The 26963-nt window shown below is 41.1% G+C and overlaps 1 protein-coding gene across 2 annotated transcripts in view; it reads left to right on the top strand.

The window, feature by feature from the left end:
* The window catches only part of dchs2 (dachsous cadherin-related 2), a 29609-nt gene extending 5505 nt beyond the window's left edge, over positions 1–24104 (top strand). The window contains exons 4-20 of one of the 2 annotated variants that reach the window (XM_063475978.1): positions 142–378; positions 2378–3400; positions 3490–3677; positions 4755–4854; positions 5525–5682; positions 5997–6840; positions 7031–7270; positions 9575–9709; positions 12552–12761; positions 13333–14193; positions 14274–14387; positions 14951–15162; positions 15249–15400; positions 16889–17019; positions 17168–17454; positions 17774–17915; positions 20570–24104. In XM_063475978.1, the coding sequence (XP_063332048.1) occupies positions 142–378; positions 2378–3400; positions 3490–3677; positions 4755–4854; positions 5525–5682; positions 5997–6840; positions 7031–7270; positions 9575–9709; positions 12552–12761; positions 13333–14193; positions 14274–14387; positions 14951–15162; positions 15249–15400; positions 16889–17019; positions 17168–17454; positions 17774–17915; positions 20570–23166 (7631 nt within the window). In that variant the 3' untranslated portion in view covers positions 23167–24104. Of the gene's footprint in view, positions 1–141; positions 379–2377; positions 3401–3489; positions 3678–4754; positions 4855–5521; positions 5683–5996; positions 6841–7030; positions 7271–9574; positions 9710–12551; positions 12762–13332; positions 14194–14273; positions 14388–14950; positions 15163–15248; positions 15401–16888; positions 17020–17167; positions 17455–17773; positions 17916–20569 lie in introns of both variants that reach the window. The other variant, XM_063475977.1, reaches the window with a different exon arrangement.
* The last annotated feature ends 2859 nt before the right edge of the window (positions 24105–26963 follow it).

The raw sequence follows: 26963 nt of genomic DNA, 5'->3' as shown, positions 1-26963 counted from the left end.
AGCCCTGTCCTTCCCATCTGTCAATATAATAAACGTGAAGTGTTGTGAATCTCATTTCACACATTTGAAAAGCAGAAAAGAACTGGGGAAAAATAAAAACATTTGAAATTAATTTTTCCATGTCATATTTTTCTTCTGTAGGAATGCTTCTCCTGACCTCCACTTTGACTCACCTGGGCACAGCTAATGTAAAGCTCTTGATAACAGCACAGGACGGAGGAGGCTCGATCTCAGCCAGACCTGCAGAGGTCACGATCAATGTTTTACGCAGTGCTCAGGCTCCAGCTGTGTTCCAGAGGTCACGTTACACTTTTACAGTGCCTGAGGACGCACCACCGGGGACACCTGTGGGGACGGTGCAGGCCATCAACCCAACAGGTTAGACGTGTATTATCTGCTCCTTATTATCCAAACTGATGTTAGAGCTGCTGGGAGAGAGTCATCACAAGGTCCCAGACTCTACCTCTGCTGAACATCACTACGGCAACGGGAGAAGTTTAACAACTAAGATTTTGTTGAGTTATTGTAGAGGACACAACATACACCATATGGACAAAAAAAAGCACTGGGGTCACCTACAGGAGCTGCTCAGACATGGACCCCAGGCCATGAAGCTCCTGGTCCTCAGTTTTTGTGCTGATGTTAATGTCAGAGGAGGTTTGGAGCTTTGCATTCACTGAGTCAGCAGAGTGTTGGGGATTTTTACATGACTCAGCACTCATCAACCTCGCTCTGTAACTTCACCTGCTCTGCCACTTCTTGGCTGTGATGCTGAGGTTCCTAAATGCTTCCATTTTACTGTAATCCCACTAATAGGTGATCAGGGAATCACTTGGAGGGACGAAATCCCACAAACTTACTTGTTGCATTGTTGAAGTAACACTCTCAAATTCATCGAGCCATTTTAGCACCATGGCTGCGTGCTTGATTTTATACTCCAGTGGGACTGAAGCAGCTGAGTTCAATAACAGAGAGGTGTGTCCCAATACTTTTGTCCATATAGTGTAATTTGTCAGTCCAATTATACTCTGAAAGCTTCACACTCTCAATAAAGGATCGGAATCAGTCCCTCAAAATAAAACATCAGTTTTAAAACTGAAAAACATTTTGAACATTTTATAAGTTTCTCTCTTCTTTATGCTTTTGTCACGAGTGCAAACAAAAGGAACAAAGCGTAAAAGTGTTCTTGCATAATAAAACTATAGTAAAAGCTTCAAGCTAGTCCTGCTCCAGCATCCTGCTGTAATCACGTTCTGCTGAGAGTTACGTTTGTGTAAGTAGGACTCTGAAAATCACTGAGTTTCTTTTTGGCCTACAGTTCAAAGAAATTCAGGTCGGATGGTTCGTAAACTTTATGAACTTTATGGTAAGATAAGCTAAACAAGCAAAGCTAACATCTGTATCTTGAAATATATTTTTTTTAAACCTATACAGCTGTTTAATATGAGGTGGATTAGTGCCGATACTGACATTGTCGTGCTTCATAGGTCTCTTGAAACATAATAACTGGATTTAGACACATTCAGAATAGGTGGCTGTTACACAAAGGCATTAATATCCCGACAGATGATTGCGACAGAAACGGTTGAGCGATAAAAGTTGCTCAAATCTCCTTTCAGACATGAAGAAGCTAAAGTTTAATCTTTAATCCCTTTGAGTCTCAGGAACACATGACAGATAATAAAGTGTAGCTGTGCAGTGTACTGCATCTACATCAGAAACAATCCTGTTACAGATCAACGCGCTCTGCTCTTTTCCTTCCTTGTTGTTCTAAACTTATTTATTGGGCACTTTCTGTTAAATATAACAGCAGGTTATGGTGGCAGCAGTTTAAGTAATAGAAGAGTGGATATCATTTATAATTTTATTCTCAGTATCCTAAAAAAAAACCTCTGCGTAGATGGTTTTCAAAGAGTAAAGGGATTCATAATTATCTCCTCATAGTCTTGTTTTTCCACTGAATGCCTTCAACAGCTAAACACCCCAACAACACTAGACAGTCATTCAAGGCTGTCTAATCACTTAAGAGATTAACACTTCGACTTAAAGCAGAAACAGCAGAATTGGGGCTGTTTGACAGGAGTCGAGCACCATTAAGCTCTCTGCTTGTTTCAGGAGTTTTTAGTTTACAGTCGAAGCACAACAAACACTTGCAGGGGATTAATGGGATCTTCTGGCCTGTGCTTTAATTACTTAAAGTGTATTAGCGTGTGTGTGTGGGTGTGTGTGGGTGTGTGTATGTGTGCATTCAAAGTTACATCTGATTAAATCCCAAGACATCTGGAACAATGTCTTTAAATATCTAATTTATGTAAGCCCTTTAAATTTTCATGACTATTTCATAGGGAAAAAAGTTGTTTTTTTGTTTTTTCTACAGACTCCATGGAATCTGTATCTTATCGAATCTCTTCTGGAGACCCTCAGAGTTTGTTCTCCGTTCATCCAAAGTCGGGTCTGATCACTAACCTCAAGCCCCTGGATCACGAGTCTCAGCCGTACGCTCTTCTGGTTCTTCAGTCCTACACCGACACCTCTCCCGTTTACAGCACCACCCAAGTCAACATCACTGTAGCTGACGTTAATGACAACGCCCCTATCTTCCCCAAACATAGTGACACCATCACGGTGTCACAAAACACTCGACCGGGAACCGTGTTGTTCATCGCTCACGCGCATGACTATGACAGCGGTGCCAATGGTCGGGTGCAGTATTACCTGAAGAGCAGGAAAAATGGCGTGTTTGTTATTGATCACAATCTCGGGACGGTTACGCTAAATGAGAGTTTAGAGATGGATCATCAGCAAGGATACAATCTGGAGATTGTGGCCAAAGATGAAGGAGAACCGTCCCTGAGCTCCACCCTGACCCTCTCAGTAAACATAGACCAAACGACTGCCGAAGACAGCCTGGCATTTGAGACTTTGATCTATCACATGGAGATTGGGGAGGGCTACAGGAAAGATGCTCGGGTCATCCAAGTGAGGGCTCACCAAACACGGGGAGTCCACATTTCAAACTCCGGCATCATCTACTCTCTGGAAGGAGAACCTGGCTTCCCTCTGGTTCCGTTTCGGATTCACCCAAAGACGGGATGGTTGTATCTCTCAGCCAACCTGGACTATGAGACAGAGTCCAAGTATCATTTTCGAGTGTTGGCTACGGAGGCTTCACTGTCAAATACCACGGCTATGGCCACAGTGACGGTGCTGGTGCTGGATATCAATGACAACGCCCCGGTGTTCAGCAGGGACGTTTACTACTTCACTGTGTTGGAGGGGTCGTCGCCACAAGGTTTGGTGGGAACCGTCAAGGCTGTGGATAAGGATTCTGGGAAAAACGGCCAGTTGTCCTATCTCCTGCTCTCAGATGGGAAATTCTTCCGCATCAATGCTAAAACAGGTACAAACACATCAAGTAACACCACCTTAAAGTTACCTTGTGCTCCGTGGTCACCTATGTGACGTTAACCTTTCTCCATCTTCTGCCAGGTGAAATCATCAACTGGGTGGCACTGGACCGGGAACAGTACAGCCAGCACACTCTGAAGGTGATGGTGACAGATCAGGGTCACCCTCGTCTCAATGCCACCGCCACCGTTCACATCCTGATCGATGACATCAATGACAACGCGCCGCAGTTCACTCACCTGCCAGCCAGCAAAGAGCTGAATGTGCAGGTAAGAACGATGCGTCTTCATCACAACGTGATGCAACTACTGATGCAATCAAAAGCAGTCTTGGTAAATTACAGTTGCATCTGCACTCCAAACTGCACATGCTTCTCAATAACGTTTAGCTGTTGTTGCCTTTTGATGCATCAGGAAATGCATTTGTCACTTTAGCAGTAAAACTCAGGAAGTTCACTCACATGTAGGCAAAAACCAAATTGGATGTTAGTCTGTAAAGGTACTTTAATGTTGTTTTGATTAATACCTAACCAAAATGACAAGCACAAGGGCAGGAAAAAGTCCTTTACACTAAGAAAAAACAGAAATAAGAAGAAGACACAGAAATAGTGATGACAGACAAAGAGCAGCTCATGAAGCAGGCAGTTAAAGACATGGAAAAGAAAAACTAAGTGAAAACTAAGTACAGGTCGACGAGTTAATACAAAAAAACATGACAATATTCCCCATATACCAGCATTATTTAATATTAGAAATTATTACACCGGCTTACAGCATGGTAAGGCACGACAACAGAGCCCAACAGTACTTGACAAAGTACTGAATTAAACTGTCAACATAGATAGTACGCCTGTGGGAGATGTCACAACAAATACATGTATCAATACATACTACACAAATTGATATATTATAGATTTTGGTGTCATCGTGTTGTCTCTCAACGACCCAGCAACAGGCAAAAATGATCCAAGTGGGATAATTTATCTAAGTAATACTGTAGCATGTGTATATGCTAATAAGGACCATGTATGATCACTACACAACATATTATCACCATACAATAAAAAGCAAGTATAAGGAGAGCAAATGCCACCCTGTCAGTTAAGTACTTGGTAACTAGCAGTTGGGTGACTGAAAAAAAACAGCAAGTATTCTTATCATAAATTACTTCCAGTGCTAATATACTGTGAACATAAACGTATAAATGTGCCAAGAATAAATGAACTTGAGATAAATATGACTTAGTGTCTAAGATTAGATACAGTTGTGCAAATTCTACACTATATCTTTAGTGTATGGGTTGTTATGTTGTCAGATGTACTTATGCTCTCTACGTGTTCACTTCAGATATGGGCTGGTCTACAGTCAGGATCCTTGGTCACAAACATGTTTGCCAAAGACTTGGACGCAGGAGAGAATGGAACAGTTATTCATTCACTGGTCACAGGTGAGCTGTAAACGTGTGTCCTGACTGATTACACAGATTTGGTCTGAAAAAAATGTTTTTTTCAGCTGCATGAGATATTTCTGGTAAATTTTATGGTTTTTAGGGTGCTGAATCCACAAATGATCTCCATTTCCCTCAATCACGTACAGTTTTTTTGCAAAACATGATGAGTTTACATAAAAAACCATAACAACGATGGAAAAAATCAATATTTTATTACAATTAATGATGCATAATTTTTCTTCCTTACTTTTCACTATGAAGAAAATAAACCTGTTGCAACACGATCATCTGAGGTCCTCATGCCGCCAAGCCCACCGCACCCGACCCCCTGTCCTCAACTCCTCGCATTTTCTATTTATATTTCTCTTGAGTCTCACTCTTAGAAATATTAAATTAATGTAAGAAATTATTATTGGATATGGTTTTTTGACTCACGTATGGGATACAAGACTTCAGTTTAAAAAGGGACATCGTATGCTTAATTAGACTAAAAACAAGAGTTGTGGAAGAAAACCTGACGAGGATAGAATTTAAAAAATATTTTTCATAGTTTCAGTGAGTAAAAATCTACAAGAAACAGTCAGAAAATTCTGTGCTGTTTTTTTGTTGCAGACCTGTGTTATTAACAGTTCGCTCTGTTCGCATCTCTTTTCGTCTGCTTTAGAAGATGATGATCTGGGGCACTTTGAGATTGACAGCAAAACTGGAGATATCACAACAACAGAGCTCTTCAACCAAGATGCAAAACCGTACTACACTCTGAAAGTGACTGCCAGGGACAGCGGAGTCATCTCTCAAGAGGACACTGCAGTCATTCATGTACAGGTACAGGCTGTGCTCCAGTTAGGGCCACACCTTTAAAAACAGCGACATATTATTTAATTGCAGTACAAATGTTCAGCCTTAATTCAAGAGATTTTACAAAAATACTGTATTAACTGTTTTGGAAGTTTACACTCATTTTTATACAGTACAGCATTTTATTGCTTTATTGTTTGTATCTTTTCATGCTAACTTTAAATTGGTAACTGTAAAGAGTAAAGCTGGGTTTGGTCAAGTGCTTTCCTCCCATAATCCGAATGGAGGGAAAAAGGTAATTATAGCAAACTAAAACTTTGTCCTGTTTTTGTGCTTCTCAGATTCATGGATTAGAAGATCTGTACGGCCGCTCCGATCGCCAAATTGTGAGACGCTTTTTGGTGCGGGAGGACACGGAGCCCGCGACTGTTATTGGCTCTGCACGTGTTTCAGATAAAGGAAGATTTCACTATTCCATCACTGAGGGGGACGGGAGCGTTCACTTTGGGATCGACAGCTCCTTCGGTGACATATACATCAACCAGCCGCTGGATTACGAGGCTGCCATGCAGTACTTCCTCGTGGTTCGTGCTGAGGACGCCAGCCTCATTCCCATCGTGAATGTGTCTGTTCTGATTTGTGTGATAGTGGAGGATGTGAACGACCACACGCCCTGGTTCCCTGATAAACTGGTGATGTTTGGTCTGAGGGAGGACGCTGCAGTCGGATCGCTGGCGTATGCTTTTCATGCCAGAGACGCTGACGGGACCTTTCCAAACAGTGCCCTCCGCTATGAGCTCGCCTTAGACGCTGAAGTCAGCGGGTCATCATCACGCTTCCCCTTTTGGATCGACCCTTACACGGGGAGCCTGACTGTAGCAGCACCTTTAGATCGCGAGAGCACCCCCAGCTTTGCATTCACTGTAACAGCCACAGATCAGGCGAAGGAGAAGAATGAGCGTAAACAGGCTGCGGTGACGGCTCAGCTCTTCCTGCTGGACGTGAACGATAACCGACCGGTGTTCGTATCCGCAGACACAGCTCAGGTGATGGAGGACGCAGAGGTGGGGAGTCTGCTGCATCATTTTGTGGCCATAGATGGAGATCAAGGTGAAAATGGGATCGTTTCCTTCTCTATTATTTCTGGAAACAAGAAAGGCTTGTTCACACTGGAGGAGAAGACAGGTATTTGTGATTTTTGCACAGCGGAAAAATTTATTCTAAATAAGATTTTACCTAAAAAAAACTCGTCAGACACACCATATGAATATCAGACATATGAACGTCTGCTGATTCACAGTGAATTAAAACATCAAACATTTCACTTTTAAATGTGAAAATTAATTCTTCTTTTATTTCCTTCCTTCTTTTTCAGGCCTCTTGCTTCTCACTGCCCCGTTGGATTATGAGACAGAACGTTTCCACCGTCTGACCGTCCGTGCGCTCGACCAAGGCCTGCCCTCACTCTCCTCCACCCAGACTCTGACAGTGGAGGTCGGGGATGTGAATGACCAGGCGCCTGTGTTTAGTCAAACCATTTACACCGCCACTGTGGCAGAGAACAGAGACCCTGGAGAACCAGTGATCAGGGTCTCTGCCACTGATCAGGATTCAGGTAATATTTAATTTGACTGGTAATAAGTCAGAGGTAATACCAACAAATAATGGCTGAAATGGGACAATTATACTGAGGTAGTGTAAATATAATTTTGAGCTTCAACTATTTAAAAATCCCTAGTTTTTGTTTTCATTTCATTTAAAAGTTATTATCTAATACAGTAATTTTCCAAATGAACACAGCATTTAACAGCATTTAAATTTAGTTTGAAATTGCCCTGATATTAAAGTGGAGTTTCCCTGTGAGGCACCTAGATGGCAGCACTAGCACGTGTCCATGAAGCCTAAAACCATAAATCCACTAACCATGAAAAGATGAAGGCATCAAAATAAAGTAGGAGCCAAATTGCAAAACTACAGCTTTTCCTGGCAAGACAAAGTACAACAGTCCATGTTTATTACTTTTTTTTCTCGTACCATGTGCCGTAATGCAGCTCAGCTTCCTCGTCGAACTTCAGCTCTGCTGTTTTTTCACTCCATTAACAGTTTAATTGAAACCACACCCTGCCCTTTTCCTCTTATGCTGTTCGGTTTGTCTGCTCTGCTCATTGCACATCCCACCGAATCTCATTCACCCGACTCTTTAATCATATTCCCAAATCTACACATCGGCACTGTTTATTTTAACACATCGCGCGCGGGGCCTTCTACATCCCGTTTCGTCTCCTCATTGTTGACAGTAGGATTCTTTTTAAATACTGGAGATGGAGGGCGTGCGGCAGGGGGACCTGTACAGGAGGGGTTTCAATGTGAACTAACATTCTTGGGGGTGAGAATTGTCCAAGAAAAGCAAGCAGACAGCTCCTCTGGGAAATCTGAAAGGCCCTCTCTCGTGATGATTTCCATAATCCAAGCCATCTGTGCCAATAGGCGCTGTGTGTTCTCATCCATCTCCTCAAATCGCCTCGTCTGGCAGGCCGGCCTGCTCTCCCACCAGTCTTATTTGATTATCATTTGTGCTGCTTTTTTCCCTGCAAACTCTCACCAGAGATGACCATTGTTTTGTGTCTCTGATGATCTATGTATGTAAGTTTCCATGTGCTGGAGTCAATCACAGAAGAGGTGCAATGTGAATGAGTGTGACAGCTAAACTTCTGAGCCTTCTGGATTTCACTTTTGTTAAGCAAGAGTTGAGATTTTGGGAGGGATTTTTTTTTAAAGAGTAACTGTGCTGTCTTTGTGTTCAAAAGAAGAGTTTGATTATTTACAAAGAGGTTTGATGGTAAGATTTGGTCATTGTGCCAGGGTTGCACTGGGAATCCTTTGGCTGAAACTTAAATGTTTTGATGGAACACTTTTGTTTGTTAGTACCCGGAGTGGGAATTGTTTTTGGTTGTTTATGCACAAGAGACAAAAGTGACACGGTTTACACCAAAAGAGTTATGAAAAAGACATTGACAGAGTTTTGTAGTTTTGACACCTACCAAGCAAACCAAGTTAACAGCAATGTAAATTAAATCAGTGAACCAAACAAAGCTAAGCAAAAGAAGTCGAGTTATGCTCTTATAAAACATCATAGAAGTGTGTGAATAGACCGTCATTTCAAAAACATGCAAATGCCCCGTGATTCAAATGTTTTACTGCTATCAGCATAAAAGATATCTTAGTAATCATAGCCTTAAATGCTATACGCATTCCTCGCCTTGCTCTATCTTCTGAGACTACAGTGATGTGACACGTGCATTATTGTGATGGTCATCAAGACCACAGTTTGCACGTAAAGTTGAGGTGAACTCTGTGTTTGCTTCGTATCACAAGAACCATAAAAGCTGCAAGCAGCAGGCCTTCGCAGAGGTTTTAACTGCCTTGTGAAGTTCAGTGGCCACATTGTTCTCTTTTCCTTGAGATAAGGACTGCCTGAAACAGAAGCAGCAATAAACATGCAATAAACATGAATGGACCTGAACTAAAGTTGAATGTGTGAGGTAGATAACGATTGAACGACTAGAGTTATCGGTTTTTCTGGAGATCGTGAGTATAAAACCGTATTGTTTTTGACATTCATAATCTCATTAGAGAAGCCACATTTTTTGTCTCACCAGTGTTATGGCTATTTATATCTGCTTGAAACTGGAAATGTTTTTTTCAATAGAGAAACATGCATGTATCTTTTGTCGGGGAGCAAATCTGTAATGTAAATCACTGGATTCCTGTAATTATGGAGCATTATCTGATATATGATCAAGTTGATTTTTGTTTTTTTCTATTAACCTTGATTTTCCTTTTTTTTTTTTTTTGATTGAGCATTTGTTTTGAGGTCTGTGACAGCATTTACATTCGCCTCCTGTGTTCATTTCCTCAGAGGAGAACGCTGTGGTGTGGTACAGTCTGCTGCCGGGTCCCGGCTATGAGCTCTTCAGCATCAACCCGTACACCGGTCTGATTACCACCACCTCCTACCTGGACAGAGAGCAGCAGCAGCATTTTACTCTCAGAGGTAGGACACATGAGCAAACATCTGTTAGTCCTGAGCAATAACATTTTAAGTAACAGTTTTCCACAATAAAAGCCAGAAGTAAACCATGTATCTATTAACAAAAATGAGAAAGTTTAATTATAAGTTCAGGGTTAACAAGCTCAAGGGAAAATCGGCAGTTGTGCAATACAATGCAGTAAAAGTCACATGTTTAATGACTTCCAGAATGATAAGACTCAAGACATCAGAATTATGCTCAGAAACTAAGTAACTGACTCATCACCAAAATGTTTTTTTCTGTAATAAATCAGAGCAATCTAATACAACAACAGTGGTAAAAGGAAATCTTGTGTTTGTCAAGTGTCGTGACAAACACGCCAGTCAGTCGTACAGCGTCGGGCAAAAGTCTTGGGAAATAGGTGGAGGGGTTTGTTGAAACGTGTAAACAAGACAAGTTTTCTTCTAATTTCTTTAAGTAGTCTTCAGGAATAGTTCTCCAGGCTTGTTGAAGGACATTTGAAGCTTTTCCTTGGATGTTGGCTGCCTTTTTTTCGGTTCTCTGTCAAGATGATACCACACTGCTTCAGTAATGTTGAGGTCCGGGCTCTGGGGAGGCCAATCCAAGACTGATGGTGTTTAATGGTGTGTTTTTCTATGCAGGTATGCTTTTACTGCATTGGCAGTCTGTTTGGTATCATTGTCAAGCTGAAAACTGAAGCTGCTGCCAATCAGATACTTTTCAGATAATATTGCATAGTTGAACAAAACCTGACGGCACATTTCTACGTCCATAACTGGTTGGAGTGCAGCCGCAGACCATGACTGAGGCTCCACCGTGTTTTACAGATGGCTGTAGACACTCACTGTTGGATCTCTGTTCTGACTTCTTCCCCACATATTGAGATGATTTGAGCCAAAGATTTCAAATTCATTTTCATATCACTCCATAAGACCTGTTGCTGATGATTTTCATTCTAGTTCTTGTGTAACTTGGGATACTTCAACCTTTTCTCCTGTTTCTATTCTTTAAGAATGGCTTCTTGAAAGCCAATAAGACCATTTCTGATGAAGCTTTAGTGAACAATAGATGGATCAACTGAAGGGACAGATACATCTCTCAGGTGCTTTGTCAGGTCTTTGCTGGATTGTTTTCTGATTTGTTAAGGACATGACTTTTAGATTCTGTTCATCTCCTGCAGATAGTTTCTTACTCTTGCCATTTCTTATTTTTTCCTCCAGTTTCCTCAAATTTTTTAAGAACGTGGGGCACACTATGCTGAGATTTGCCAAGTTTTCAGCCAATAGGTCTTTAAGAATTACTTTGTTGGTGCAAAAATACATTACTATTCTGTCAAATGTGTTATGTTTGGTATTTTTTGTGGATATAACCAACGATGAGATGTGTTTTTGTGCCAGGGCGCTAGAAAGAAAGGGAAAATGAAACTGAGAATGAGTGAAAAAGCAGCCAATGTTTAGCAAAAAACTTTGAAAAAGCTCCAGAAAGACCTGGAGAACTATTGCTCAAGACACAAAATATAAAGAAATAAGGGGTGGCTCAAGGCTTTTGAACAGTACTTAAAGTCAGTGCAAATTTCTGTAATTGTTCAATTACAGCCTGTCAGGCAGAAGATACAATCTGCTGATGAGGCAGTCTGTATGGAGGTGATGTTTGTGTTGAGCTGCCCTGTTATTGCATCACTAATGGCTATGATCAAGATGTCCTGAGGAAAACTGGTTTCAAAGACATCCTTGCTAATGTGACAACAGCTGTGTAAACACAGGAATTTGATTCTTTTCATATCACGACCTTGCTTGCTTAGCCACACACTCACAACGATAATTGGGTGAGAGCCTGCATCTGAAGGGTTATACAAATAACTTTCATTCTGTACCTTCTTCTTTGTCACGCTTCACCGGCAAAGCCGTAAAGAATTTAAGGTCGACCTTCTCCGTTAAAGCAACGTTATTCAGCAGATTGATTTATTTTAAGGAAACAGAAGACTTTTAAAGGGCTGAGCTACAGTATATCTAACCTCTTCTGACTGCACCGCTACACCCTTCTGTCTTTTCAAGAGTTTGCTTTCGCTCTCACGTGGGTGCGTGCAGTAATTACGTTCAACAGATTCACCAGCGTTTGGTGATTAAAAATGCTTTCACATGTTTTACCATAATATTTGTACAGTTGCCAGTATAATTAAAAATAAAGTCCCAGTAATTAAATATAATAACAGGAAGGCCTGAATATTTGGAAGCCACGCCAAAATCTCACAGGGCTTATTGGGAAACACTGAAATATATGTTTTCTCTGGCTGTAAATGAATTGGAAAGAAATAAAAAAGTTCTTGTCAGCATGTGTTAAAAGCTGTGTCTCATTATTTTCCGTTGACTGATTTGTTTTTTAATTTTTTGGAGTTTTTACTGCTATTAAACATCCAATCTGGCCACACAGTGTCCAGACACAGAGCCAATAATTGCCTCATTGCTGTGTTGTAAGAAAGAATTTTGAGTAAAATTGTTACATATAATGTTTACAGTATGGCTTTTTAAAATTATACTCTAGTGTTGAATGAGTTATTAAAATAACAGCGTGTGGCATATCTGAGACATTCAGACATTAAGACATCAGGTTTACAATAGCTACACTTTGCTTTTGGTGCTATTTGGATGCTATTTAAAAAATGCCAAAGAAAAATAGAAAAAAGGATCTAAAGAACATGCTAATAGTATTAGGCACTTGTTGTTTAACACATCAGTACTTATTATAAATCCTGTGGGTGTCAAGCATTTGAATATTTTAGTAAAAATTAAAAAAAAAACTGGTGAGTAAGCCTCTGTGTCGTTTCCTTTCTGTTCTTATATCCAGTCCAGGCTCGTGACAGCAGCGCTCGGCCACTTTCGAGCACGACGACGGTGATGTGCTCTGTGCTGGACGACAACGACAACCCCCCAGAGTTCATGCAGTCGTCCTTCCGCATCAGCCTCCCAGAAAACCTTCCTCCTGGGGTCATCCACACCGCCCAGGCCTCTGACCCAGATCATGGAGAAAATGGCACCATTCACTACTCCATACTTGGTGAGAAGATCAGACCTTGTTTTGTATTTCAAGCAACTTGAAAGTTTTACCTGTACTTCATGCTGTCATTCAAGTTGTACAGAATGGGTCATTCTAAAGAGCTCACTGAATTCAAGGCTAGTACTGTAATGATGCCACCGTTGCAACAAGTCCATTATTGGCTCCCATAAAGTGGCAGCTCAGACAAAGTTACAGAGCAGGTTAGTTGAGTGCTAATGCAGTCTGAGCAGCTCTTGTAGGTGTGTAACCAGTATTTTAGAGCATATCATTTATTTAACAGTTAACTGTCTGTAGTGAAGGGACAAGCACAGCTTATCTACTGACTTCTTGGTTCAATATTGAGCTGTGTGCATCTAATCTTTCTGCTTGGAGAGATCATTAGCAGCATACATTTAGTCTGACCTTCAAATAAATGAAGCAAGCAAAATTCTAAATGGATGAATGTCTGACTGCTTGGTTTCAAGACATCAAAAGTTATTTTTCTAAGTGCATTGTTGAGTCGAGTGGCCAAAGTTAAAGTGGAATTATCCTTTATTTCCTTTCCACTGATGTCATCTCTGATTGTCTCCAGGTGAGGACTACAGAGGTCGGTTCACCATCAACAGTCACACCGGAGACATTAGCACCACACAGGTCCTTGACCGGGAGGAAATGCAGAATTACACACTCACCATCCAGGCCCATGACTATGGCCCCACCCCACTCAGCTCCTTCACCCAGCTCCATCTGGTGCTGCTGGACCAGAACGATAACATCCCTTCCTTTACCCGCAAGAGCTATCATGCCTCTATCAGCGAGGGCCTCCCCGCAGGAGCTGAAGTCCTGCGTGTAAGTGCGTTGGATCCTGATGAAGGGTCTAACGGGGAAGTGACCTACTCCCTGACAGATGATAACAGCCAAGGGGCCTTTTTAATCGACGCCTTGACGGGAGCAATCCGCACCACCAGGTCTCTGGACCGAGAGAGCAGAGCTCAGTACAGCCTCAGAGCTGTCGCTACCGATGGATGCACTCAGGGACCGCTGAGCTCTTTGGCGTCGGTCACCATACAGGTGGAGGACATGAACGACAACATGCCGGTCTGTGAGCAGACTCCCTTCAACGCGTGGGTTTCCATGAGGACGCTGCCGAACCAGATAGTTACCACAATGACAGCAACAGATGGGGATCAGGGTGAGAATGGGACGATTCATTATGCGTTATCAGACGAGGAGAATCTGTTTGACATCAACACAGAGACTGGAGAGATTTCGCTGAGAAGACGAGTGAGAGCGGGTTTCTCTGGGAGGAAGCTGCAAGTTGTCGTTTCAGACAGAGGACATCCTGCTCTGACCTCTACCTGCCTGGTTTTTATCCATCTGAAGGGAGAACACGAAGGACTGCAGTTCACAAGCAAAGTCTACAACAGCAGTGTCAAGGAGAACAGCAGAGCTGGTACGTTTTATCTGTTTGTCTTGTTTTCACTGATACCTCTGAACATCTCAGTCATTGTTTTCGTCTCTTTCTTTCTAAAGGCACTTGGATTGCAAAGGTGGAGGCCAACGACCCAAGCAGCAGCAGACAAAGAATAACATACACCATATTTAGCGGCAACGAGAACCAGGTTTTCTCCATTAACCGTCACACTGGTAATTAAAATGTTAATTTCTAAATACAACTTTTTAACCAATAAAACCATCTAATCCCACAATTTAGATTTTCTGTTAGTTTTTTGTATTATCCCTAAATTACCCCTTTTCAAAAGAAATAAGCTTTTCTGGTCCTTCTGCATTTTTTAATACATAAGTATTTCAAACCATGTATGATTTTATCATATTTTCCCCCAAATTCCTTTTTTTGACTCACGTCTACATGCAGACACACCAAGTCAAATACACAATCTCATACTGATGTTGGACTGAACGTTCACCACAAAAACTTGAACCTAAAAGTACTTCTGTCGACACCTTTGTTGTCAGATTAAAAGCTGTGTTTTTCTTTCCACTACTTTACCATGACTTTTCTATTATTTGGTGAAAAGAGGCCAAAGAGGAAAAGGCCCTGTTCACAGAAGGGCGTGAAGTAAAATGTCAATTAAGATTATGATTTCTATGATTTGTGTTTTTAAAAATAAACCTTATTGGCTTGATATTAACTGAGCTGTACTTCCTTTTGAGTGCAGCTTTTACCTTCATGTTACCCTCTTATGTAGGTGAAATCCGAGTGCAGAAGGATAACTCTCTGGACTTTGAGGTGAACCCCCACATCCAGCTGGTGGTGCTGGCTGACAGTGGGCTGCAGACAGCTCACTGCAGGGTCTCCATCACTCTGGTGGACATCAATGACAACGCACCACAGTTTGAACACAGCAGCTACAGGACAGCTGTCTGGGAGGGCCAAGTGCACAATACCTACATTATGCAGGTAAACTTTCAGTATTAACACCCTCATTGATGTGAGATGCATGAAGTGATCCCTCTGATACTGACCACTTCTCATATTTTGAACAGGTGTTTGCCTCCGATGCTGACAGTGGCATGAACGGCCAGATTGAATACTCCATTCTCTCTGGTAACCCTAATGGAGCTTTCATTTTGGACTCTGTACGAGGAATCCTTGCAACCAATGTTTTACTGGACCGCGAGATCACTCCATCATACAAGTATGCTCAAACTGTTCAATAAAAAATATTAAGTAAAACTTTATTGCACACATAAAATTGATTCTACTTCCAAAATGGAATCAGCTACAGTTGCATGTTTCTTCTACTTCACTTCTTTGTAAATGTTACAGCATTTTAACTGGCATAGTACAACAATTATTTTGGTGGCATTTTACAATCTTCCTACAGTCCTGGTGAAAAGAAGATACACCTTCTTTCATTTCTAAGCTTTTACATATCAGGATATAATAAAAATGATCTGGTTCTTAGCAGGTCTTAAGCTCGGATAAATACAATATCAGATAAATCACAAAACGGGGCATATTACACCCACTCTGCCTCCTGAGCTGCAAAACCTCTGGAACAATGTCTGCTGGACAGATAAGATCAAATGTCTTGTTAGGTGAAAACCACACACAGCGTATTAGCACAAACAATAGTCAAGCACAGTGGTGGAGGTGTGATGATTTGGGACCTGGGCACCTCGCCGTCAGATATTTGTATACCAAGTAATCTAGACTCAAATATGAGGCCATGTGCCTGACAGGTGAAGTCTGAAATTGGGTCATGTAACAGGAAATAGATCCCAAGCACAGCAGCAAATCTACAAAACAAAAGGCAAAAAGGAAAAGAATGAAGGCGTTGCAATGACTCAATGAAAGTCCAGACCTCATACTGATAGAGATGCTGTGGCAGGACCTTAAGAGAGCTGTGTACAAACAAAGTACCTCAAACCTCAATAAGCTGAAAAAACATTGCAGAATGAGCCAGATTTCCTCCACTACCATGTGAGAGGCTGATAAAGTCATGCAAAAACGATTAGTTCAGGTTGTTGCTGCCAAAGGTGGTGCTACAAGCTACTGAATGATGGAGTGTACTGAGGTTTTTCACACACTGTTTGGCTTAGTTTTGATAAATAAATAATGATATGGTGTAATGTGTTGTTGTTCATCTGAGGTTGTATTTATCTGATCTCAAGACCTGCTAAGGACCAAATTATTTTTATTTTATTTTTATTTGTAAAATTTTAGAACTGAAAGAGGGCGTACTTTTTTCTACCATGACTACAGGTGAAGATTTTCAGGATTCAAGGGAGCAACAGGGTTTTTGGGTTTTTTTTACAAAGTACTGATTTGTCTCTCTTACAAGAAGGGGCCAAGACATCTTAATTATTCTGAATTAAGCCACCCATGGAGCCTGTAGTTACAACTGACAGTAAGCCTAACCCTCTTCACTGCACTGGTCTTCCATTTCTTTGAAAGGCAGAAAGGAAATAGACTTGACTAACTTTTCCTCCTGAGAAAAAAATCCTTACAAGACAAAAGAGGTTACAATAAAAAAAGGATTATATCTTTGTGATTGTGGGTGTAACCAAGAAACTCTGTTTTACTCTGAGTCAACAGGCCTGCTCAGCTGAAAAATGGATTTGAGAATTTGACTAAAGCTCAGTTGTATTATTTGCTAATTTCCTACCTATCTATATTACAGGCTGGTTCTACAGGCAGCAGACAGGGGGAATCCTCCACTGAGCAGCACCGCCACCGTTAGGGTCCAAGTGGTAGATGTCAACGACAACAGCCCTGCCATTCCCCCCATGGAGCCTGTACTTATAACTGAGAGTAAGTCTAACTCCTGTCAATGCACTGCTCTTCCATTTCTTTGAATGGCAGAATCTCTTCAGTACATCAACACTTACAGTTTTTGTAGGACAAGATTTAAATCCAAGTTCATTGTAGTTTAAACTACAATCTGCTATTCTCTGCCTAGATCTGCCAGCAGGATACATGGTGACCCAAGTGACTGCAAATGACGTTGACCTGAGCTCGACTATCACCTACAGCTTCTCAGACAACAGCAGCACCAATATTCCCTTTGCTATCGACCGGTATACTGGTGTCATTACCCTGACTCGAGCCCTGGACTATGAGGAGCAGACAGACTACACTCTGACGGTTTGGGCATCTGACTCAATTCACCAGACCAACGGAGAGGTTAAAGTTCAAGTGCTCGATGTCAATGACAACGCTCCAGTGTTCACCCAGGACTCCTACCAGGTGCAGATACAAGATTTTTCAGTCAGATGGTTGAAAGCATTCATAATCTTAATTATGTGGTACTCAAAATTTGAGGCTCCACGCAGTATCTTTGCTGTTCCTAGGACTGCACTCTTCTGGACAACACCTTATATACCAGCACCACATATATAATATGATCAAAGTTTGGATTGGATCATTTTCCTAAAAGCCCGTGGCCTAATTGAATGAAAGTTAGAAAAGGAGGTGGAATATGTAAAGAGTAAAAACCCAATACATCTTTCAGTAGATTCAGAAAACTTTCTGCAGATGTGATTTGCTCTTTGTTTTTCTCTTGGAGGTGGAGTTATCAGAGCTGGTCTCAGCAGACACGTTTGTCATGTCCGTGTCAGCTACCGACAGAGATTCTGAACTCAATGGCAAGATCAGCTACAGACTGCTTTCATCTCCGCTGCAAGGCTTTTACATCCAGCCAGAGGATGGTAAGGAACAGTGCAACTCATGAAAAGGGAAAGAGCTCCCATACATGATGTATGAACACTGACAGCAAAAGATTACTCTATACTCTATGCGCACATGTATATGGCACATGCAGTATCTAAGTATACCAGAGTTACTATACTCTATACTCATACTCTACTGATATCAAACGTTATGACTGTCAGGTGGTCTGATTTCTATATTCAGGAGTTGCTGTCCACATTGAAGGTATCTTTACTTGCACAGTTAAAGTCATGCATGCCTTAACCAACGGCACACAGAAAACCTGATTGGGAGCAGCTCAGGATACAGCAGGAAATGATACTTGGACTTTTTCTTCTGCCAGTAGCATTTTAGCAATGTGGAAATATATTTTTGAAGTCTTGTGCTAGTGAGGTTCTTGGGCAAGAGAGAAAAAAAGCCAATTAGAAGTCAGCGAGATAGAGTGCTTTGGATGAGCCGTGCCTGTGTTATTATCTCCCTTTTAAGAATCCCTAAACCCAAGAAAGAAGATAAATCCTACATAGCTGAAACCAAACCAGCTCCCCTCAGTTCTGGCCAGTTCTCTTTCACTTAAGAGTAATTTATGGGCTTTTACCAGGTTTGAACCCCAAATTTAATATCAGAGAAATGCATTTGCCCTGTTTTGTGGTGAGAAGCACTAATGGAAATTTGCAGCAATGTTGCCGAGTATGGCGCTTTCTGTGGTACGGTGTGTCTCTGTTAGAGTAGAGCCTCAGAGTGAATGCAATCGTCCTGTAGAAAACCTTAAGTGGCACTGAAGTGGAATAATAAATTGGATGAACAGACACTTTGTTGCATTTCACCAAGAAAATTGCCCTTCCAGTCAGCACATGGAAATAATGTTGCAATGCTGTGTCTAATGACCACGGCAGTTTTGATTTAACCCTTAATAAATTGATAGATTGTTACAATACACTGATCTTAAGAGGAGCAAATCCTTCAACTGTATATTTCTTAAACCGAAGGCCAGGTCTTTGAATTCAGTGAAGAATATTTTGGTCTAAATGACTATATAACCATGAATTTATTTGCATTTGGTGGACCCCCTTTAGCTTGTTGATATATTATTCCAACATGATCTAACTGTTCAAAAAGAGCTTCTTTTCATATCAGGATTGTTCGCCTTTCTTAGTCTCCGAGTGCTTCTTGAAATATCCAGTGTGCATTGGGATCATTATTCTGCTGCATTAAGTCTGTTAATCCATCTTCACAAAGAAAAATGAAGCATCTGGTGTTGTGCTGCTCCTCCTGGGTCAGGATGAAGTCCATTCAGGGAAAGTGACCAACTCCAAAATAACCAAAAAACCCTTGAAAGTTCCCACCAGCATGTTGCACTGTGAATTTTCCTTCCATGGCAGAGTCATTATCTCTAGTCTTTGTTTTCTTGTATACACATTTCGGTTGCTACCATAAGCTGAGAGAAGAACAGTTTGTTTAGAAATCATTATGGGTGATTTACAGATTACACTTCCCTGCAGATTTGTAGTCTTGATTTAGTCATTTCTATATCTGTGTTGAAGTTTTCTGTCCGTCGGGCTTGATGTATTGATCTTCTGATTACTTTTCGTCTAACAAATCTTGCTTTATAAAAATATTCTATTTTTCTCCTTACCGAGAGGAGGGGGTGACGTAATCGGTAGATACCAAAAACAGCTCGAACTCAGTAAAACTTTATTTTGCCCACATTTTTTTATGGATCGTCTTGAAATTCCACAACCTCATATTAGACCTCGGGTGACATGACTGCCTTGGTTGGCTAAACATTTGACCTTTGTTGTTAGCGCCAAAGATCAAAGTTGACCTTGGAAAAATAATTTCAAGTAACCATTTCGAGTAATATATCGTATGAAAGGGCATGGAGGGAGCTGTACAACTTACTTTTTAGGTTTTCAATGTAACGCCTTATAATGTCACAAAAACACCGTAACAGGCTGATGTCGTCATATTGTAATGAAAGCAGGCTGACGTCAGCATGTTGTAATAAAAACATCAGTTTTAGTTTAGCCCCTGGCCTTCGGTGGAGTTGTGCTCTCAGAGTGCTCTTGTTTCACTATGTTCTGTTTTAAGTGTTGTCAAAATATCTGATTATTACCAGATTTGGTGGTCATGAAAACACTACGGTTTTTACATGTGGTTTCAGACATTCGGATCCACAATATTTTGAGTCACCTTACCGACTACCTGAAGTTTTATCTTTGTTCCCGTGCTTGCCTATATATATATTAAAACTCATAATTAGATGCAGCAATATATTTCTGTCATAGATGACCATAGCTGGGAAGACTGCAGGCTAAACCAAACCAAACCAAAACCAAAGCACTAAACTATGAGCTAAACTTCCAAAGAGTTGAAGAGTTTTGCAATATTTGACATGTATTGTAAAAAAAAAAGTTATATCCCCTTGTTGAAAAACAAAGATTTGAATAAAGCCTTTATATTAATTTAGGCTTCATTTTGAGCCTAAGATTATATGCTAATAGTCCTGTTTGTGACTGTTACTGCCGTAAGTAACGGTCATGAATAACTCCTTTTACTTAACACATTAGAATGTTAGAACCATTATCAATACAACAATATCAACTGGTCCTTTAAAGAAACTTATTAACTGATGGGAATATATTCTATTTTGCAGGCTCTATTTTTACTAACAAGCCCTTAAAGGCCATCACAAACAGTAACCTGATCCATCTTCTGGTTGAAGCAAGAGATGGAGGAGATCCTGTGCACTCCACCGTTACCTCCATAGACGTGCTGATTTTGGACACCAACGACCACGAACCTTCGTTTTACCAGGACATATACACACTCACCGTCCCAGAGGACACGCCTATAGACACTACCCTGCTGACTCTTTCTGCAGAGGACCAAGACTGGAGCCCTGAAAATACCTATTTGGACTTTACCATCACCGGGGGAAATGAGGAGAAAAGATTCTGTCTGGAAGTAAAAATGGTTCAGATTGAGAATCAGATTAAAAATGTTGGAAAGCTTGTTCTTTGCAACGCTTTAGACCGTGAAACTACTGAGAGCTATGCATTAACAGTGAGTGTTTCTGATCGAGGAATGCCTCCACTGAACAGCTCTACCGTCGTCATGGTGACTGTAACAGACTGCAATGACAATGTCCCTGTGTTTTCCAGCACAGAGTACCATGCACAAGTAAGTGAAAACAGCCAGTTAGGTACCAAACTGGTCCAGGTCAGTGCCCACGATCCCGACCTCGGAACCAATGGCCTGGTGCGGTATGATATAATTTCTGGGAACAGTAAAGGTCACCTTAAGCTTGATCCTCAGTCTGGCCTCTTAGTAGTCAACAACTCTCTCGACTATGAAAAAGACTCGAAATACATCCTCACCATCAGAGCATCGGATGGTGGCAAATCATCTGAAAACCATAAAGTGGCATTTACGATTGTCTTCATCACGGTGTTGGATGAGAATGACAACACCCCATATTTCATGTTTCCTACAGTTAACTGTTCTGTGCTGGAGAACCTCCCTGCATTTACCCATGTATGTTCTGTTCACGCTGTTGACAATGACTTAGGCCCTTATGGGCAGCTCACCTACTCTGTTATGTCCTCCTGCTTCATGAACTATGGCAGCGGTAACCCAGAGAGGAAGGAGGCCTTTGCTATCGATCCCCTGACAGGCGACATTCACACCAGACAAACCTTTGACTATGAACGAGAAAGCGAGTACTGTTTTATAGTGGAAGCCAGAGATAAAGGTGACAAAGCTGCTACAGTGAGAGTCCAAGTGAATATCAAGGGAGTGGATGAATTTAGTCCGGTCTTTACCCAGAAGCAGTATCACTTTCTGTTGCCAGAAAACGTCAAGCCTGGTGATACAGTCGGTTACGTGATGGCAATGGACCATGATGGAGGTGTGGACGGGGTGGTGGAGTACTCACTTGTGAATTCATCACCTTTTTTCTCCATTAACAGAACAATTGGGGCTATCTTTGTCTCTGGTCCTGTGTATCATAGGGCAGGCAGCCAGGACATGGTAGAACTGGTTGTTTCTGCAGCTAGTCCCAGATTAGGCTCCAGGACTACAACCTGCCTGGTTTTTGTCAATATCTCTAGTTCAGCTGAAGCACTAACTGGAGTCCCCCTGGATACTCATATGCTCAGTTTGACTGTTTCATTAATCATGTTTCTCTTTCTGCTTATCATTTTTGTGAGCTTGGTTCTCAGATGTAAGCTCAAAGATGCAGCCATCAGAAAGGCTGCTGCCATTGCTACACACTTGAGCCATGGCACAAGCTCGCTCACGAGATCTAATAACCAAACACAAAGTTCCATGTCTTTGCATGACATTACACGCCCAAGCATCATGGTGACTAAAATGGATATCTCAAACCCATATAATCCATCAGACTCGAGCGGGCGAGGTTCAGCAGAAGGCGAGACAGCTGAGGACCAGGAGATCAAGTGGATCAACGAATACCCCTGCCGTAAAAGAAACGAATCTGCCCAGAAGTCCACAGAGATCCCAGACTATGCCTTACTAGGAGATAATATCTCTTGCAGTTCTATCGATGTAGGACCAGAGCACATCTTATCAGTCAATAAATGTTTAGTCTCAGGGATAGCCAGCACAGAAAGTCTCCACCACTTCAGAGAGGAAGGAGGAGGCGAGGGACTACTTCCTGGAATACTCAGGATGAGAGATTTAAAGGAGAACATGGGGATAAAAGGGTTCGCCCCCCTTTCTGAAGCCCAGGCTTCTGCAGATTCTCTCTCCTCACTGGTGTTTCTAGACGAGGAGTTGCAAGGTAGCTACTGCTGGGACTACCTTTTGGACTGGGAACCCCGTTTCCAGACTCTGGCCTCCGTATTTACTGATATTGGGATGCTCCCTGATGAGGAACTTCAAGGTGGCCGTGAGGACTTAGCAGCAGAATCGAGTTGTCTCATGTACCCACCACCTCTTATAACAGGGGTAGCACAGCCGGGCATAAGGACCGTTCCTCCACGAAAGCCGGGGCGTGTGCCAAGCATCGCCAGACGACCCTCTTACCGGAAATATGCTTATTCCCCCTTAGCCAGGAACACTGGACTTACCCCTTCAGCTATGACACCTAATTTCTCCCCATCACTGTCTTCGCTCACTATTAGGACCCCCAGTGCCTCACCAGTTGTCTCAGACACTGGAGTTGGGGGGATCAGACTTGAATCAGGACCCCTCACTGCTAGCCTTTTAGAGGCAGAAATACAGGTATAGGCAAAAATTGTAAGTGACATCACTTTCATTTACGATTCACCTTTTGAAGTTTTTTTAGGAGACACTGCACAGTTTGGTTGTGATTTTGCTGATATTCAGATATATTCCTGGTATCATTTCCATAATAGCCCCATTGTCCACTTGTGTGGTTTTAAGGGGGTGATACAGTAATACAACGCAATAATATCCTATTGAAGTTAATGTAGTGGTTTGCATTCCGGGCGACATCGTAACTCACTTCAGTAAAAATACTAAATTAATATCTGAAAAACTCGGACTGAAGCCTGTCTTGCATTATATTTTTGTTATGTACATGTCTGAAAAAGAGCAGATGTTCTAGTCAGCAATTAATTACCGAATGTTTTATTGTAAACATGTATATGAGCAGAAAATGAAACACTTTGTTATTGCAGTTGGTTGCAGCTTCTAAATGGAAACTTTTTCATGGTTGATTTAACTTTAATAACCAAAGAAAGGCAATATTTTTCTGTGGTTAGCTATGTTAGCTGCTTCCTGGAATAATAAAAAATGGTATTTTGAATACAGGCCTTTTTACCTCCCCTTTTCATATAATCTCTCAATAAATCCCAATGAGAAACAGAATACATTTTATTCCTTCAATTTAATACTTTAATACTTTTAAAGCTAAAAGAAAGGCTGGGTTAGTGCAGCTATCTCTCAAAACCAAAATACAGTTCAGGAATTCCTCACTGGTACAAAGTTTGTACAGATTATACCGTTTCTGCTGTCTCTATTCATAAACCAGTTCCATATTTTTGTCCTTTTCTCATGATATATATTCATGATTGTTTCTGTGTGCTGTCTGTAAACTATGGCCACCCTGTTAATAAACAGCACTTTAGGTATAATTTTCAGAGAAATGTATAATCTAAATATTAAAACATTTGTAAGTAAATAATTTGTAATAAAAAAGTTTCTCTTGGGGTTTTTTTTGTCATATTGTGCTACTGAGTTTCTTTTAGGTAATTTGATTTGCACGTATTTCCTTATTTCCAGTGATAAAAATGTTTTTTCGTCACTGTAACTGAGAATCAGTGACATGAACCACTAATAAAGACAGGATTCTTGTGGTGGGGCAATAATAAAACAGCTCTTTAAAGGCATTTTTGCAACAAATACATTAAACTTTTATGATGTGTTTTCCCAGGATATTGCATTTTACGCTTCAGACGGTTTTCTTTTCATGAATCGGGTCTTTCACATGGTCAGCTTCAATATTTTGCATCTGAACAGTAACAAGAGTTTAAATTCTTTGATAATACTTTACATAAGAAAAATGGGATAAAGGTTTTCAAACTATGTAAACACTTGTGGTGGTGTGCAGAGCTATCACAGATTCTGTTCTTATTCTTTATTTTTAGGATGCTGATGTAAACATTTACATCCTGTATACATGCTTTTTATAGACCAACACTATAATATGTGTACACTCTCGAACCACTTTGTTAGGTACACCTGTTAAACTGTTTTTTAACGCAAATATGTGTCTATCAGCCAATCAAAGGGCAGCAAATCAGTCCATGTAGGCATGTAGACATGGTCAAGATGACCTGCTAAAGTTCAAACTGAGCATCAGAATCATGATTGGAGTTACTTTGCCAGTCCTTTAGTATTTCAATAACGGCTGATTTGTCCACACAACCGTTTCCAGGGTTTACAAATATGTAGCGGCAGCAAATCTTTGCCTGGTAATTAAACCTCAAAACATCAGTCTGGCTCTTCTAATGTGAACATCAGGTTATGAAGCAAATTGATTAAAATAGAGGAAAGCCAATATCATCACTAGTATATTTCAACCTAATACTTACTGATGGATTATAACCTTAATAATGAGTTATTGTTGTTATGTTTCCCCTTTTATTTCAAGTTTTAGGTACCTCGCATCTCTCCTTTCTTGTTTAAATGATCTGAAAGTGGTTCAACATGGCTCCACGTGGTCTGCTGTTAATCCAAGTGTGCTGCCTTTGGGCAACATATGAGCCGAGGAAGCTGAAGAGCTAAAGTCTTTATCAGATAGTTTCACAGAAGATAATAAACAGTCGAGCCTTGAACTATACTGGCCAAGTGTGCCCTGCATGTAGCCACTGAGAGATGTATAAGTATTTATTGACTTAGCCAGCTTCTCTACTGCACATCGCAGGGCTTTGACAAGCTTTCCACTCTTCTGTATTTGTGATTTCAGTGGGTCTCTGGCCTCAGGACCACAGTGATGAAAGATATCTCTAACTATATCAGGTGATCTGGCAAAGCAAGCTTGTGTGTCTCAGCACATAGCTCAGCAGTCCCTGCACCAATGTTAAGAGTTATTCAGTGGATCTTTATAAAACGCTGCCCATCACCCAGGCAGTCAGGTATGAGTACGTTTACAAAGAAGGGTCAAGAAGTCTCAACCACACTAAGATGTTTCAGTACTTACACGAAAGAAAGAGAGGTTTGTGAATAATGTTGAACACATGCTTGAGAAATTTTAACGTCATATTAGGCTGGCTTAAATCATCAGCATGACCGGATTGTTCAGATTGTTTATCCACTGTGTGCTAAAATATTACATAAATGTTTATGTGGACACAGGGTGACCACATCCCAACAAAGTAAATGTGAGGCGCGTAGACTATGTTTGTGTGTTACAATGTGAGGCATCCTGCTGAAAAGGTGGTCTAAAAAAATCAGAAATATCTCACAAACTGCAGGCTAGAAGTTTGGCATTCAGCATGTGAAAGACAAATCTACTTGGTTTAACTCGCTCGCTAAAGCATTCCAATAAGCATACGCCAAAGTCTATTTTTATCATGTTATCTGCTATTATTGTTATCTGGCGTCTGTGCGGTCTGGTAACACTCTTTGAGTTTCAGCAGGCTTACATCACTACGACTCTTTTTGAGCCACACATTTTTTGTGATACTTGGCATGTAAAGGGTAAACTGGTCCTTATGCAGCACGTTTCTATTTTATCTGCGCACTCAAGGCACTTTACACAACTCGCCTCATTCACACATTCATACAAGCATTATTTTTCTATGTAAGTGCTTTCTATCTAATGATGGATTTGTTAGGAGAGAGCAACTTGGGGCTAGTATCTTTCCCAAGGATTTTTGGCATGCCCCGCTCTATCCCCTGAGCTACAGCCACCCTGTGTCACTTCATGTCATATGTACCATAGTCATGGTAATGTTCAGCAGGAAAAGACAGTGATAAATAGTGCTGCTATCTTCACAGCCATTAGTTATGACAGCGAGAATTTAGAAAGTGTAGAAAATGGGACATCGTCTTACTGAACTGAAGGCCTGAAAGTCAGATTCTGACGCAATGATAGTCTCATTCTGTTTAACTTCAAAGGCCAGACTGACTCTGTGCAATAACCTATTGTTTTATGTTTGAGAGGAGACTTTGTTATACCATAACCCATAGAAGCTGTAGTAGCAGTTTGTCAGGTGTGTAAGTCAGCTTTTGACATGTTAATTGAAGACTTGCTATAGGCTGATTTAAGAACCATATGTTTTACAGCCATTAGATTCTTCTTGAGTTCTTCCTGCTGTGCGTCATTAAGCGCAGTACTAGATCTATTTGAAAATTCCAACGATTCGGCCATCGAGAGGTCTGGAAACGAAGGCAGTCTGTTTTAAACAAAGCTGCCTCTAAAACCTCCTCCTCTCTTCTACTCCACAACCACTTCAGACACTTTTCTTATGTACACATCTGAGCTCACTCCTTCACAACAAACATTTAGCACATCTTGAAGTATAGTCACTGAGAGCAGCAATAAACAGTTTCGCCTT

This window comes from Pelmatolapia mariae, linkage group LG6, assembly GCF_036321145.2.
Source record: "Pelmatolapia mariae isolate MD_Pm_ZW linkage group LG6, Pm_UMD_F_2, whole genome shotgun sequence".
In the NCBI taxonomy this organism is placed as follows: domain Eukaryota; kingdom Metazoa; phylum Chordata; class Actinopteri; order Cichliformes; family Cichlidae; genus Pelmatolapia; species Pelmatolapia mariae.
This window is presented reverse-complemented; position numbering and strand designations above follow the sequence as displayed.